The 15755-nt window shown below is 43.1% G+C and overlaps 1 protein-coding gene across 1 annotated transcript in view; it reads left to right on the forward strand.

Moving 5' to 3' along the window:
- The window catches only part of AEBP1 (AE binding protein 1), a 37966-nt gene that overhangs the window by 10983 nt on the left and 11228 nt on the right, over positions 1-15755 (forward strand). Inside the window, exons 4-16 of the mRNA XM_029283884.1 lie at positions 378-449; positions 1894-1965; positions 5850-5936; positions 7861-7941; positions 9652-9744; positions 10142-10234; positions 10521-10592; positions 11001-11110; positions 11690-11829; positions 12269-12353; positions 13155-13299; positions 14631-14722; positions 15244-15367. Of these exons, the coding sequence (XP_029139717.1) occupies positions 378-449; positions 1894-1965; positions 5850-5936; positions 7861-7941; positions 9652-9744; positions 10142-10234; positions 10521-10592; positions 11001-11110; positions 11690-11829; positions 12269-12353; positions 13155-13299; positions 14631-14722; positions 15244-15367 (1266 nt within the window). The remainder of the gene's footprint in view (positions 1-377; positions 450-1893; positions 1966-5849; positions 5937-7860; positions 7942-9651; positions 9745-10141; positions 10235-10520; positions 10593-11000; positions 11111-11689; positions 11830-12268; positions 12354-13154; positions 13300-14630; positions 14723-15243; positions 15368-15755) is intronic.

The raw sequence follows: 15755 nt of genomic DNA on the forward strand, positions 1-15755 counted from the left end.
TTAGATGCAGTATTCCAAGTGTGGCCTTACCAAGGCATTGTAAAGTGGTATTAATACTTCACGAATTATAGTAGATAAGACCATGCTAGAAAAGGATGAAATTTAATCCAGAAGGTGATTTTCCCATTTTAATGGATTTTCAACTTTAAAATGCATTTAAAATCGAAGCACTGGATTTAACAACAAATTGCCCTGAGTGAATTCAGTGGCAGTTAAGAAGCTTCGGATGGATCTATAGCATGCAGGTTGTGAGTTACCCATAAAAGAACAAAATAAGAATAGATCAGAGGGTTGTCTATACAGAGCAAGAACCAGATGGATCCTTTACAGAGGTATGTGTTTACATCCCTGATAATTTGATTGTGCTATTTTTTCAGCTGATGTCTATGAATCTCCAACAGAGCCACAGGAGACCCCCACGGGTGACAAAGATCAGGAAAGTCAGCCAGGTAAAAACAGACATTAATTCCCTGTTTCTCAGACCTCTTGCTATCTTTAAATCATGTTGTCAAGACCACAAAGTGGATTAAGGAAGATATTTCTTCACTCCTCTTGCAAAGAAACTTCTTAACCTGTCCTCTAAGCTACCCGGAGACTGGTATATGCCTAAAGCAGGGGTGGGCAACCTTGGCTCTTTTATGACTCGTGGACTTCAACTCCCAGAATTCCTGAGCCAGCCATGCTGAGGGGAAAGGGAGAGGTTTCCAAGCTGAGCCATGCTGGCTCAGGAATTCTGGGAGTTGAAGTCCACGAGTCATAAAAGAGCCATGGTTGCCTACCCCTGGCCTAAGGGAACTCCTGAATCCCACCATCAGATTAGATCCATTTTTCTTAGCTATCCTAGAAAATTCTTCGTAGATGCATTCCTTGTTCTACATCTGGCCAAATCTTTATTATAAATTTCCTTACAGAGTGGAATGTAACTGCTGTCATCTGTGCAAAAAGCCAGCATGCTGGAAACAGGATTTCAAAAGAATTTGAGGGCCAGCCAGAACTATCTGCTATAGTCAGTGTGATGCATGGAGTAAAAATGGCTGTTACTTTACTGAAGCAGGGCTGGTGTGAGAGAAAAAATTGTGATTCCTATTTTCCTTTCCTGCACTTTTGTGCTCTATCACTTTGGGGAGAAGTTAAGCCTTCTTTATTCAACTTGCTGTTGAAGTGTCTTGGCAAGTTGTAGTCAAAACATTAGCAGAGTTTTTGAAAGCGCAAAAAATATAAGACCTCCATTGTCTTACTGCATGGAAGACCACTGTCAAGAGCGAAAATTTGGCAGCTACATGGCTCTCTGTTTTCATCTTGCTATTAGAATAAACGGGGGGGGGGGAGGTGTTTTCGAATGGGTTAGTTAGAAAAACGAAACCTTTCCAGTTCTATGGAAGCTGGCTGAAAGTCGGCAGTATGGAAACTTTTCAAGGACATTCTAGCAGGTGTGAAGAAGATAGCTGATGGATCTCATAACAAATAGAACATATTTACATGAGCTACGTGGGCATCTTGAGTGGGGGGTGTTAGCTGGGAAAATCATTGTTATATGCTATAGTCTGATGCCTTGGGATTTTAGAGTTAGTTTTACCATGCCTTTACCAGGCCGTGTATTCAATAAACAGTAAGCGTCTCAGAAATGAAAATAATCCTGGACTTTTATTTGGATACCTGAGCTGGAAGTCAACAACCACTTAATACACCTATGTCTTACATATTTTGTCCTTCTTGGCAGAAAAAGGAGGGAACTGAGATCTGTCTGGGGAGGGGAGCACCTGCTTGGGAAAGGATGGTTGAAGTGAATCAAACCGATTCTCTTTTTAACTATCCCTTGCCTTCAAAAGGCTTTGTGTCGCAGATCCAACCCTCAGACTCAGGAAATGTCTGTGCTTCTTGTTTGTTCTCTAGAATTTCCTGTAGAACAAGAGCCGCCAACACTGGACTTCAATGAACAGATTGAGCGCGAGGACTACGAGGATTGTACGGTGCCACTCTTGTTTACTTGTCCTACCCAAGGGTCATACTGTTTCTGGCGGAGTAACCATCTCCTGTTGTGGGTGGAGGAGTAGCAAGGGTCCATGGCTTCAGGATATCAGATTCTTTGTGATTCTTTGATTCAGCCATGATCTGATGTTGTTATATGCAATTCAGGATCTCTGAACATAGGAACCCATACTCTTAATTATTTTCTGTAGCAAAAGATTTCCTAGTCTTCCTAGCCACTAGGCTTCTTGGGTTGTGTAGAAACATCTGGTGATCTTTCCGGTGCCATAAAAGGTAATGTAAAAGATGCATGACAATTTCCATGGTCAGTGTATCTTTGAAACCACTTTTTGGTGCTCTGTGACCAGCAAATTTAATTCAAGTTTGCGGAATCCGTGACCCTAAAGTTCAACACTCTTTTGCCTGGCTTTGATGTGGAGAGCCTGTACTTAGCGTTTAGGCTCTTGGCGAAGGGGTGGAACAAATATGTTTATGCAACTGACCTTGGGTTTAATTTCCAGCATCTCCATGAGTGGAAAAGATTCATCATATCCTAGAGAGGCCCAACTGATTAGCCTTCCCCTATCTAGTGCTTTCCAGATGTGGGGATTTTCAGCTCGCAAGAATCCTAACTATATTAGCCATGGTGGCTAGGAATTTGGGAGCCGAGCATTGGTTGATACTGATGGAAGCTATGCTGAATTGGTACTGTAGGGTCTACAGATTTGCTGTTCCAGAAATCCTCCCTGCTTCTATCCCAAAGGTGCTTTTTCAAGAGGCAACTGGACTTCCTTTGTTTTTCCTTGAAGACATTTTGCTTCTCATCCAAGAAGCTTCAGTCAGAATTGAAGAAACTTCTTGGATGAGAAATGAAACATCTTCAAGGAAAAACAAAGTCAATCCAGTGGCCTCTTGAAAAAGCACCTTTTGGACAACCGTGGATGACTGAGAATCTCCATAGACATCTCCCTGCTTCTAGAGATGCTGGTTAGACCGTAGAACTAATATCTCATTGCTTGGTTAAGCGGGATCTTAGAATCTTTCTCGGTTAAGGTTAAGAAATGACTCTCTGGTGGATTCATCAGAAGTTGCCTTTTTGGGTTGGCATAGCCAGTCATTTTTATGACTGGGTCTGCCAGGCTCTACAGCTTCAACGGTTTTTGCTATGGGAGAATCTTTGGGCCCAACAGAGGTCCTGATTCTGATTGTTTTTGCAGGTTGCCTACCTATGTTTCATATATTTTGGACTTTGCTCTACATTGGTATTTCTCAACCTTAGCAACTTTAAGACATGTGGACTTCAACTCCCAGAATTCCCTAGACAGCTCCACTCGTCTTCAAGTTGCCAAGATTGAGAAACATTGCTCTATATTATCTAGAGGTAGTCCTCAACTTACGATGACAATCGGGACCCGTGTTTCCATTGCTAAGCAAGGCAGGTCTTAAGTGAGTCACGCCCAATTTTATGACTATCTTTTTGTCACCGTTAAACGAATCAGTGCAGTTGTTAAGTGAATCACACTATTGTTAAGTGAATCCAAATTCTTCCATGGACTTTGCTTGTCAGAAGTTGCCTGACAACGTTGCAAACAGCAATCAATCACATTATCCCAGGATGCCGCAACTGTCGTAAATACATGCTGGTCCCAAGCACCTGAATTTTGATCCTGTGACCATGGGGAAGTTTTAACATTCATAAGTGCAAGGATCGATCGTAAATAACTTTTTCCAATGCTGTTGTAGCTTTGAAGAGTGGCTAAATTAATGGTAATTAATGGTCAAGGACTACCTATATTCTCCTTGTTCGTCCGTGGCTCACCTCCCTGTTCTTTCTTGCTCTTTCATGTCCACCCCAGTGAGAATCTAGACTGTCTCTTATGATCATCTTCCACCAAGAGTGGCTGTGGCCCCCGTGGCACTGAATTTCTGAAAGGATAAAGGGAGCACTATGCTGCATGTTTCTGTGCCCTGCAGACACGTGCGTCGGAAATTCTCCGAGCCACGTTTCAGAAGAAAATTATTTCTCGCATTTAGGCATTCAAGAGAAAGAGAAAGAGAACATTTCAGAGCTGCAGAAGAACTATTTTAGTTCCATGCTGTGAGCTGGAAATGAAGGCGGTTCCTGGGTTGATCTCTGCCGTGAAACAGTCGGTCCATTTTGTAGACGGTGGCAGAAATGATGGACGCGTAGTAGTAATAATAATAGTCATGTTTACAATGCTGCAGTGCCTTCAATCTGGCTTAGATTTGTGCCAACATTCATAGAAGGAAGCAGTTCAGCACCACAGAAACCTTCCCTCTCCCTCTTCCTTCAGACTTACTCTTCATTTCCGCCTCATGTGATCTGGCTTTATTTTGGCCTACGTGAGTGGAAAATGCCCAGCGTTTTCTGAATAATGTTTGACAGATGAGAGAGATTTTGCCAAAACAAATGCAAAGCTACCTGGCATCGGGACCAAAACTTAAAGCTTGGCTGTCTAGGGATTTTTTTCATCCCCTTATTTTATGCCGGGCGCTGAGCTAGGAAGCCACAGGAGTTTGAATGCTTCCGGCTCTCTGTTTATGTCCTATAAAGTTAGAGAATTGCGACTTTATATATGCTCACGTCTCATTGGCACTTCCTGTGGTTTTGGCTTTTTTGTTTTGCCCCCCCCCCCTTTTGCACATTTCCCTGCCCCTCCAGGACTGTGTGGAGAAAAAAAGGGCTATTCCCTGCACTGCTGTGAAACAGGGTTACTCTAAGTCAGGGGTAGTCAACCTTGGCTCTTTTATGACTCGTGGACTTCAATTCCCAGAATTCCTGAGCCAGCTTGGCTGGCTCAGGAATTCTGGGAGTTGAAGTCCACGAGTCATAAAAGAGCCAAGGTTGACTACCCCTGCTCTAAGTGAAGAGATGCAGTTGCAAGCAGGATTTTGCTGGAGTGGTGCAGGCCTCGGAATGGATTCATAATGATCATATTTTATTTATTTTACTGCTCATTTTATTTTCTGCCCATCTCACAGTTCAGGTGACTGAACGGTTGCAATGGAAAAATCAGATCCTCTATTGCTTTGATAGCGGCATTTGCAACGGTTCTGAGACCAAGATGGCTGGTTCAGTTCTTGACTTTCCCATGTTGTGTGAGCATGACATTTGGCCTGAAATCTGTTGCAACAAGATCTCAAAAACCCTCTGGCCAATTGGGCTATCAAAAGTCGGTCTTATTGGATAGGCCTACCTTCCCCGATTTGGATTCCCTCAAGTAATGTGACCTTCGGCTCCTTGAGTTCCCAACCTCCAAGAACATCGCTGAAGGTTCTGGATGCTGAGGCCTCGGTGTCTGGAGGACTCCCAGGTTATGACATCAGTTTTGATAGGCCACTGGTTCATTTGATCCAAAGTAACAGTCCCCTTTCGCTAACTGAGAGAGCCAGTTTGGTGTAGTGGTTAAGGCACCGGGCTAGAAGTAAGAGACTGTGAGTTCAAGTCCTGCCTTAGCCATGAAAACCATCTGGGTGACTCACCAGGAGACTGTGAGTTCTAGTCCCACTTAGACATGAAAGCCAGATGGGTGACTTTGGGCTAATCACCAGGAAACAGTCAGTTTTAGTTCCACCTTAGACATGAAAGGGAACTGGCTGATCTTGGGCCAGTCCTACTCATTCAACCCAACCCATCGCACAAGGTGGTGGTTGTGGGGAAATTAGGGGAAGGAAGGTGTGTTTGGATATATTTGCCACCTTGAGTTATTTGTCAAAATAATAAAGGCCGGATACAAATAAATAAACCTTTCCATAGCTTAAAGAAGACAAAATAGAAGGTAGGCTGAAACGCACGGATGGAATCTCCTTCCTTACAATCTCCCGGTCTCCCTCTGAAGGAATCCTTTTTCTTTCTACAGACCAGTATGTCCGGCGTGAGAAAAAACCCAAAAAACCACCACAAAGGAAACCTGAGAGACCCAGGCTGGAACCAGAGGAGAAACCAAGTAGGTAGACCTTGGGCTCCCTATCATTTGATCAGAAGGTTCAAAAATAGAAGGAGGTTGAGAGACAGAGGCAGGCAAGAAGAGCCAAATTTGTTTCTCAACCCCTTGGTGAAACACAAAAAATTACTCTTCAGATCTTGGGGTTTTAAGCTAAAGCTGGGAAAGATGATTGAATCCTTGGAAAGCCACTGTTTTTACAACATCGGCAATAGATGGCCATTTTGGTGGATGGCTAGGACATATTGTTATAATGTATTATTGTTATTATTGTTGTTTCTCACTGAGGCTCGTAGTGGGCATGGTGTTGTAGAGCAGGGCTTTTCAACCAGTGGTACGGGTACCACCTGTGGTACATTGGCACCTGGCAGGTGGTACGCGACCATCCTAGAAAAGTAGCAGGGGAGGGAAATGAGCTGAATTGGTGGCAACACCGCACAAGCCTGAGCAAGAGATGGCTGGAGCTGCAGGGCTGTCAGGGCTCAGCGGAAGCGCCAGGATCAGCGCCAGGCTCCAGCTGGAACTCAGCGCTGATCCTAGTGCTTCTGCTGAGCCCAGAAGAAGCACTGATCAGCTGGAATGTTGCAGCATCTCCAGGGTCTTGTGATTTACATTCAGATGCTTGGCAATTGATTCATATTTATGACGGTCACAGTGTCCCAGGGTCATGTGAAGTGACCAAAACCTGCTGCAACCACCCAGCAGATGTGGGGGAATAAAAACCAAACACCACCCCACACCACACCACCCCCGCTGCCAATCCTCAACAGAAATGCTCACAACAATGAAAACCTCAGACAGGAGGAAGAGCGCCATCGGGTGGGCAGGCAGGTGTCTTGCTCGGCTGTGCCTTGGGGGGCACATTTTTCAATGCCATTGTAACTTCGAACAGTCATTAAGTGAACTGTTGTTAGTCGAGGACTACCTGTACTTTATCACTTTTTTCCTTTTTTGGGGGGGGTCATCAAGTTTTTGACCCCTTACTAGGCGACTGGTGGTACTCGGATGTTGCCATATCCTAAAAGCGGTACAATGGGTGAAAAGGTTGAAAAGCCCTGTTATAGGGCAATGTTTCTCAACCTTGACAACTGTAAGTTGTGTGGATTCAATTCTCTTCAGTTCTGGGAACTGAAGTCCATACATCTCAAAGTTGCCAAGGTTGAGAAAACGCCATTATAAGGGATATTTAGCCTATTTCTTTCTACTTCCTTTAGGAGAATTTCCCCCTCCCAATATAGCTACATATATTGAAAGTTCATGAGACTTAAACACTTAGGAATTTAGTTTCACGCACAAATGGGAAGCGATGACCTTAGAAGGCTGTCAATTGTTTTCGGAGAGAGAAAAAAAATTATCCTTGTAATTAGTAGAGAACCAGGTTGGTGTAGTGATTAAGGCAGCAGGCTAGAAACTGGGAGACGAAAAGTTCTAATCCTGCTTTAGACACAAAGCCAGCTGGGTGACTTTGGGCCAGGTACTCTCTCTCACCCCTGGAAAGGAGACAATAGCAAACCACTTCTGAAATCTTGCCAAGAAAATTGCAGTGACTTGTCCACACAGCTGCCAAGGGTCAACACCGACTCAAAGGTGTGCAGGCATGCATGTACTTTCACATTGCTCAGCCTTGTGCAGCTAATCTTAGCTGGATGGCCTCTTCCCAATCAACTTCTCGTAATGAGCCAGAGGGAATGTTCACCCACTTCATCCTGCTATGAGTTAACAGGAGAGGCAGAAGATACTTCGTAGTCCCCAGTTTTGTGTCTGCCAGTCATATGCCTCTGTGCTTCTAAACACTTAATCTTGGAACAATTAGTAGCAGAAAAAGAGCCACAAGCACGGTCTGTTTAGGAATGCCTTCTTCCAAAGGATCTTCAACCAAGGAGTTATTGCCTCTTTGGAATCCAACTGCTGTTTCTGTTTTGCTCAGCAGAGAAGGTGGAGCAGCCTCCCACCCCTCCTTTGGAGAGTCACTATGATGGAGGGTTACAACTGCCAGATTATGAAGACGGTATGTGCTATTTCATGCCTTTTATGGAAGAGTCATAAAAGAAGAATAATCTGATTAATCTGTGTCTCCTTCACATAGGATCTTCTTTTGCAATCTCTCTAATGTTTGTTCCTGAGAGATCACTGGAGTTCAGAATCAGAATCAGAATAGAGCTGGAAGGGACCTTGGAGGTCTTCTAGTCCAGCCCCCTGCTCAAGCAGGAGATCCTATACCATTTCAGACAAGTGGCTGCCCAGTCTCTTTTTTAAAAACTTCCAGCATTGAAGCACCTACAATATCTGAAGGCAAGCTGTTCCACTGGTTAATTGTCCTCGCTGTTAGGAACTTTCTCCTTAATTGTAGGTTGCTTCTCTCCTTGATTAGTTTCCAACCATCGTTTCTTGTCCTGCCCTCTGGTGCTTTGGAGAATAATTTGACGTCCTCTTCTTTGTGGTAGCACCTATTGGTGCTTGATTGTTGTGTGGGGCTGCAACTTCCTTCTTTCCAGCTATCTTGGCCATGAGCCACATCCAGGAAGAATGACATAGGTGAAACAATGCAGAGACATTTCTCAGTTGATTGGGTCCTGTTGTTGCTTTAATATGTACACCAGTAAACTTCCCAACACAGCAAATGTATAGTGGACCTTTGTCAGAAGAGATAAATCTGAAGGGTCAATTTGGTCTTCAAGAAACACATATCCATTTTGGTCTTCTTGATCCTCCAGTTGGAAAGGGTTAGGGCCCCAGGAATTTTCTTGAATGTACACTTCTTTGTTTATTATGAAACTAATAATATGGAACAGCCAAGCGATTGCAAGACAGACTGTTATGCTATTACTTCCCCTGCTGGCAAAAAATTCCCTTTAACTGATTTTGCTGGGACTGTGGGGTGGAAGAAGTCAATATTCTTCACCTTCTCCATATTCTGAAGATCAGTTAGGTGACTACACTATATGTTTTAAACTTCTTTATTCATGCTGGGATGTGCTAGCTTGGTCGTGAAATAAAACTGATGGCTTTGAGAAAGGCCTGGGTGACTTAACCTTTTAGGATTTAGAGAAAAGTTAAATTAATGATTGTATAGTGGAATATTTATTTGCTCCATTTTTTTTCTGCCTTCTCAGAAATACGCAACAGTATACATAAGTTTCTGAAGTGGCCAAGTCCACATGTAATTGCTGCACCATGATTTTTACATCAGCATTATCCAAAGAAATAGTGTACAAATATGTTGAAACTTCTCATTCCAGAATTTCCTATGTTGACTAGGAGTTCTGGAAAGTGATATGTCCATATTTTTGGAGAACATCTAGTCTATGGAGGCTTCTTTGAATTATGCTGGTGAAATATATATGTTGAAAAAAAACTCTATGAATATATCTGTTATGAAATTGTAATAGCAAAGAGAGAAGCAACCTAGAGCTCAGGAGAAACTTCCTGACAGTTAGAACAATTAACCAGTGGAACAACTTGCCTCCAGAAGTTGTGACTGCTCCAGCACTGGAAGTTTTTAAGAAGAGAGTGGACAGCCATTTGTCTGAAATGGTATAGGGTTTCCTGCCTGAGCAGGGGGTTGGACTAGATGACCTCCAAGGTCACTTCCAACTCTATTATTATCATTATCATTATCATTATCATTATTATTATTATTCAGTTTGAAAAGATGGTGAAACTGTGAAGAACCTGTATGCTCCTTTAACTGTGTTTCCGATCTCATTTTCCCCTGTAGTGGATTATGGTCTGCCTCCGCAGGAGCCCAAAAGATTCCCCAGCGAAACAGATGAAGGTGAGATTGAGACAGATGAGGAGAAATTCAAACCAAGTGAGGACATGGAAACTGGGTTGGCCTGAGCCTGCAGGAAGGGGCTTGTTGTTAGGAGGGAATGCGAATTGGATGGACTGGTTGACCTCACAATGCCAAGTTGAGTTCCCAACCTACCCAATTTCAAGCAAGTAAGGGAATCAACATTGGCATTCTTGTGTCTCTGCCCCAATAACATCGTCCATCAATTAGCCCAGCGGCATGATCATCACTTCTCCATCAACTGTAAGCCACCATTTTGGCTTTGCGGTTCTTTCAGAGTGCTTTACAGTCTCATCGCTTATCTTCCTTATTTGGACATTTGCCCCAACAAACAAGAGCTTGAGAAAGACTGAGTCTGCACTGTTGGGAATCTCAATGCCTGATGTTAACGCTTTTTCTCTTTGCTCTGGATCAGAGAAGCCTAAGAAAGGAGGAGGCAGTAGCAAGGAGGAAGAGGAGGGTGAGACAGAGGAGAGCAAATGGACAGAGGAGAAAGGCAAGGACAAAGGTGGGTAAGCTCCATCAAGAAGAGAGAAGCAGTTTCTTGAGCTTGTAATTGAAAGAGTATTTGCTTTGGTGTTATATTCAGGCAGAGTAATTGGGGCTTAGACTCTGCCAAGAAAGCTCCCATGAGTAAACTTAGGATCATGGACTTCAAAAGATCGGAGAAAGATACCTCTAACATCTATCGATCCAGTGCCTCCCCTTCAGTTTCTCAATTACTGTCCTTTATCTTCTTGGTTGCTTTCTTTCCTGCTTGAATAACTTCTCCTTTGCCTCTTCCTCACATGCAGGGAAGCCAAAGAAAACAGGAGGGAAAAAATGGGAAACCGATGAAAATGTGTGGACTCCAGAAGAGAAAATCAGTAAGTGTAAAGGAGTGCAGAGGTCACGCTGACAAAGGAATGCAAGAGTCGGTAGAAGAACCGTTAAAATAAATGAGAAATGGCATCTCAGTCTTGGGAAAGAAGGAAGTGTGAGAAAGAGACTCAAAGTAACCCCACCTTGATTCTCTTTGGTAAAAGAGGGGGCAAAAACTCTGGTTGAAATAAGAGCTACCTATATATAGGAGTAAAAGATGCATCAATGCAATTGTATGTATCTACTTGTGAAATCCTGGCCATTCTGTATTTCGCCATTTGAAGGCCTTTGCTTGACTATATGACTGTTCAGAAGTGATGCTTTGAGCGTTTCTTTGGGCAACTGAGGCAGCAGCAGCCGCGGCTTATCAAAGGGCCTGCAAGTGTGACCTGCCCATGTCTTTGGATTTTCAGAATGCCCTCCCATTGGGTTGGAATCCCATCGAATTGAGGATGACCAGATCTTGTCTTCTTCCATGCTACGGCATGGTTTAGGAGCTCAGCGTGGACGTCTGAACATGCAGGTATTTCCTGGAATTGCTATCTCTCTGTCTCTGAAATAATATTCATATATCAATTAAAAGCCTGGATAGTGGACATTGCAATCCCTGGAGAAAGCAGAAGAGAAGAGAAAGAATGGAGATAGATCACCAAATAGAAGTAGAATAGAAGTAGAATACCTGTGGCAGAAGAAAGTAAAGATAGTATCAGTAGTAATATAGATACCTTGGTCACAATCCCAAAACAACTAGAGCACCACTTGAACGCCATCAGCATTGACAAAATCACCACTAGTCAATTGCAACACGTAGTTTTACTAGGAACAGCTTACATCCTTCAATGATACTATTAAATATCATTAAACAACAATATCTGCCTACGTTAGAACCTTGGGAAGGGGTCAATAGGTGGACAAAATGCCAAATCTAGTCTAAACATCTAGCTGACTAGGTGACCATCCATAATTTAAATTTATTTGCTGCATGGGTGTTATGAATTACCCACTTCCTACATCTTTTTCCAGAAAGTTGAGCTTTAAATCAGTTCAATGCTGATTTAAAGATGTGCTTCTGTGCTTTCCTTGTTATGTTTCTCCACTCCAGGCTGGATCCAATGAGAATGATTACTTTGATGGCGCATGGTGCGCAGAGGATGAAAGTAGCATACAGTGGATCCAGGTGGACACAAGACGAATTACCAAGTTCACAGGAGTCATCATCCAAGGCCGGGATTCTCTCCTCCAGTATGTGAGGGTTCGGGCAAGTGTGCTGTATGTGTGGGGTCTTGTAGGATCAGTTGCCTGGGTGAACTAAATTCATGTGGATGGGAAAAATGGACAACACTACAGTGCTTGCTCAACATTGGATCTCTGCATGCTTCTCTACAATTCTGCAATTAAAGAAGAAAATGAATTTTATATGATGGGTATTTTATTGTATAATCATTGCTACAATGAGCAGATAGGATTGGGGCATTCCAGTTCCTGATTAGTGGAAGTTTTCTGGACTATCTTATGGCTTTTGAGTCCTCACCAAGCATCACTCCCATTATTCAGGTTCTCTTCATCAAGACTAGAATTCTGGTTTTCTTAAAAGGGGGAGCGATAAGAACACCGATGATGCCTCCAGTCGGCCTCCTAGCTCCCACCAATCAGCCTTCTCTTTCTCTTTTATCTATCCTAGGGAGGACTTTGTCACCACTTTCTACGTTGGCTTCAGCAATGATAGCCAGAACTGGCTCATGTACAGTAATGGTTACGAAGAAATGGTATGTACTTGACCTTGGAAAACCCTACTGGTCCCTGATGTGAAGTGATTTATCTTTTAACAATGTTCTTTTATTCACGCCTGGCCTGAGCTGACAGGATCCAGATGGGCTGAAACAGCAATTCCCAAAATTGGCAGTGACTCTGCTGGCTGGGAATTATGGAGGTTGTAATCCCAACACAGCTGAAGGAGGCCAAGTAGAAAAAGTATTGAAAACTTTGTCTTGATTAGCAAGGACCCGTCTTGTGTTGTTGAATTCAAGAGGCTTCATAGGTCTGAGGGCCATAGTCACTCTCCAACTCGGTTGTTCCTTCATTTGCAAATTGGTCTGTCGATTTCGAGATTAATTTCCAGAGGGACCGCAGAGAAAAGGATCAGATGTGGTGGTACAAACCCGTAGGACAGTCAAAACAGTGAAAAAGAATTGTTCAGAGGAACACCAAATGATATGACAAGTGTGGCGAAGTAAAACAAAAACAACCAAAACCTTATTTTAATGGACACATGCCCAAAGGATATAAGTCAGGGGTCCTCAAACTTGGCCACTTTAAGACTTGTGGACTTCAACTATATTGGCTGGGGAATTCTGGGAGTTGAAGTCCACAAGTCTTAAAGTGGCCAAGTCTTAAAGAGGACCCCTGATATAAGTACTATAAGTGCTAACAAGTACATTAGAAAGATCTTGAAGAAAACAAAAAGGAGTCTCTTTAGGATACAGTTAGATAGTAGCTGGATGTTCTTGACTGTCTGAAAAACTCCCCCCCCCTTTTCTAACTCCCTTTCTCCTTTTCCCCTTTTCTAGCTTTTTTATGGAAATGTTGACAAGGACACTCCTGTGATGAGCGAATTCCAAGAACCGAAGGTGGCTCGTTATATCCGGGTCTTTCCACTGACCTGGAACGGTAGCCTCTGTATGAGACTGGAGGTTCTGGGCTGTCCCCTCTCCAGTAAGTATGGGAGAAACGGTGGTCTTTAGAATGGGGCAGAGCATCGACCGGTTTAAAACTATACCTGAGTAGGTGCAAAAGTTACCATAATACAGTACAGGCAGTCCTCAACTTATGACCACAGCTGGGACAGAATTTCCATTGCTAAGCAAAGGGGTGGTTAAGTGATTTTTGCCTTATTTTACAATCTTTTTTTGCACTGCTGTTGTTAAATGAATGACATAGTCATGAAGCAAATCCAGCTCCCACTATTGATTTTGCTTGTGGGAAGCCAGCTGGGGAGACCGCAAATGGCAATCACGTGGCCCTGGGACCTTGTAGTAATCAGGAATACATTTGTTGTCAAGCGCCTTAATTTTGACCACATGACTGTGGTGTCAGGGCCCACTTCAAAACCTCATCCCAAGAAAGTAGAACTCATGGAAGCGGTTTCTTCCAAAAGGATCTTTTATTAGGAGAAGTTGATAGCAGGCATACTAGACAGGATCTGAGGATTTCCCGCTTAGATCGATAGGTAAAAATGTCCCAAGCAAAACCCCACCCCATAGTTCATCCAGTCAGTTGAAATGCCCAATCCCCAGGTGTTAGGTTCCCCGTAGGAACAGGGAGATAACATCGGCCAGTCTCCAGTTGTAGTTGCGATGTTTAGGCGGCTCTCCCAAAGCAGTCGCAGGAGGTTGCATTCCATTCTTCCCCTCCCTTTGCTAGCTGACAGTAAGGGATGAGAAAGTTCACAAGAAATATTGCAGGAAAGCAAAATGTTACATTTTAGCAATAGAGGAAGTCAAGGCAATAACCCTCAAGCACTCCCCCCTCCCCGCTAGGAGTATGGCAGAACCCAGGATGAGAAGAGAGTGAGATTCGGGTCAGGATGAAGGAGGAAGAAATAGTAGAAGCGGGAGGGGGGAAGGAAAGGAATTGGGAGTCTATTGATATGGGTTCTGACACATGGGGATGTTGTGACAGTTGTAAGTGTGAGGACCGGCTATAAATCACTTCGTTTGCCCTCATAACTTCAAATGATTGCTACACAAATGGTTGTATGTTGAGAACTACCTGAACATTCAAATTCATCTCAGTGCTTAGTGTTGCTTGTAGAAGATCCATGTCCAGTTCAAAAGGAGCGTTTTGAAAAAAGATACTTTTTTTTCAAAAGGTGATGGGGAAAACCAAACTCTTAAGGGTCTGCTGCTAGCAAAACTGGTAGTATTGGGCTAAGTAGAACTAAAATTCTGACCGGGTAATAAACAGCTATTGATTTGGTATTAAAGAGAGACAATTTGTATTAAAATTCCTGCCGTGTTTGATCTGCTCTTCTCTTCTTTTTGCAGGCATCCACAGCTACTACAGTTTGCAAAATGAAGTGATGACATCAGTGGACAACCTGGACTTTCGCCATCACAACTACAAGGACATGAGACAGGTGACTATAGGCATGTTGGAGAAGATCTTTACTCTTCAAGAAATGATGCTTTGAAGACCTTTAGGCAGGTTAGAGGTAGAGAATAGCAGGCAATATATCCACTTGAATTTTGATTTCAACTTGAATACAACAATGTCTGAGATCCTCAGATGGGTTGTATGTCCTATGAATTACCCTTGGAAATTGTTCAGCATATCTGTAGGATGTTAATCCCTCAAAAGATTCCATGAAGCCACTCCTATTGTAACCCCACCTTTATTTTCAATTTTCTAGCTAGGAGTAATAGCAAATAGCACTTAGACTTCACAGTGTTTTACAGCTCTCTCTAAATGGTCTACAGAGTCAGCATTCTGCCTCCAACAATCTGGGTCCTCATTTTACCAACCTCAGAAGGATGGAAGGCTAAGTCAACCTTGAGGCGGTCAGGATCAAACTCCTAGCAGTAAGCAGAGTTAGCCTGCAATACTGCATTCTAACCACTGCGCCACCACAGCTCTTACCATTGTTTTCCTTCCCTGCAGCTTATGAAGGTGGTGAATGAAGAATGTCCCACAATCACCCGTATCTACAATATTGGCAAAAGCTTTCGAGGACTTAAGATCTACGCTATGGAGATATCGGATAATCCAGGGGAGCATGAACTGGGTAAGAATCCCTCCGCCTTCCACAGGCCAGGCCCAAAGGACTCATACATCCCAACATATTATGCAGGTTGGATCGCAGTTCTTTTCATCTTAGTTCAAGAGAAGAGCCTGTGCGTACACCCAGAGACACAATAGACTTATACACTTGCACACGGCTACGTACATATTTTACTTATTATTTTTTTTTTTATTTTTTTTTTTCAATATAGAATTTTATTGTTTTTATCATAAAAGAAGAAATACATCACAAGTATTACACAATGATTTATCCCATCCCCCCACCCCCCGGACTTCCCAAACCAAACCTAGGCTAACATTCAACTACAAGTAAACAAATATTAATATCTCTAACTCCAAACTCTAAACTTAAACAATCCATCTCCTCCGTG

Source organism: Protobothrops mucrosquamatus, unplaced genomic scaffold (genome assembly GCF_001527695.2).
Source record: "Protobothrops mucrosquamatus isolate PMUCROS unplaced genomic scaffold, P.Mucros_1.0 scaffold262, whole genome shotgun sequence".
NCBI lineage: Eukaryota > Metazoa > Chordata > Lepidosauria > Squamata > Viperidae > Protobothrops > Protobothrops mucrosquamatus.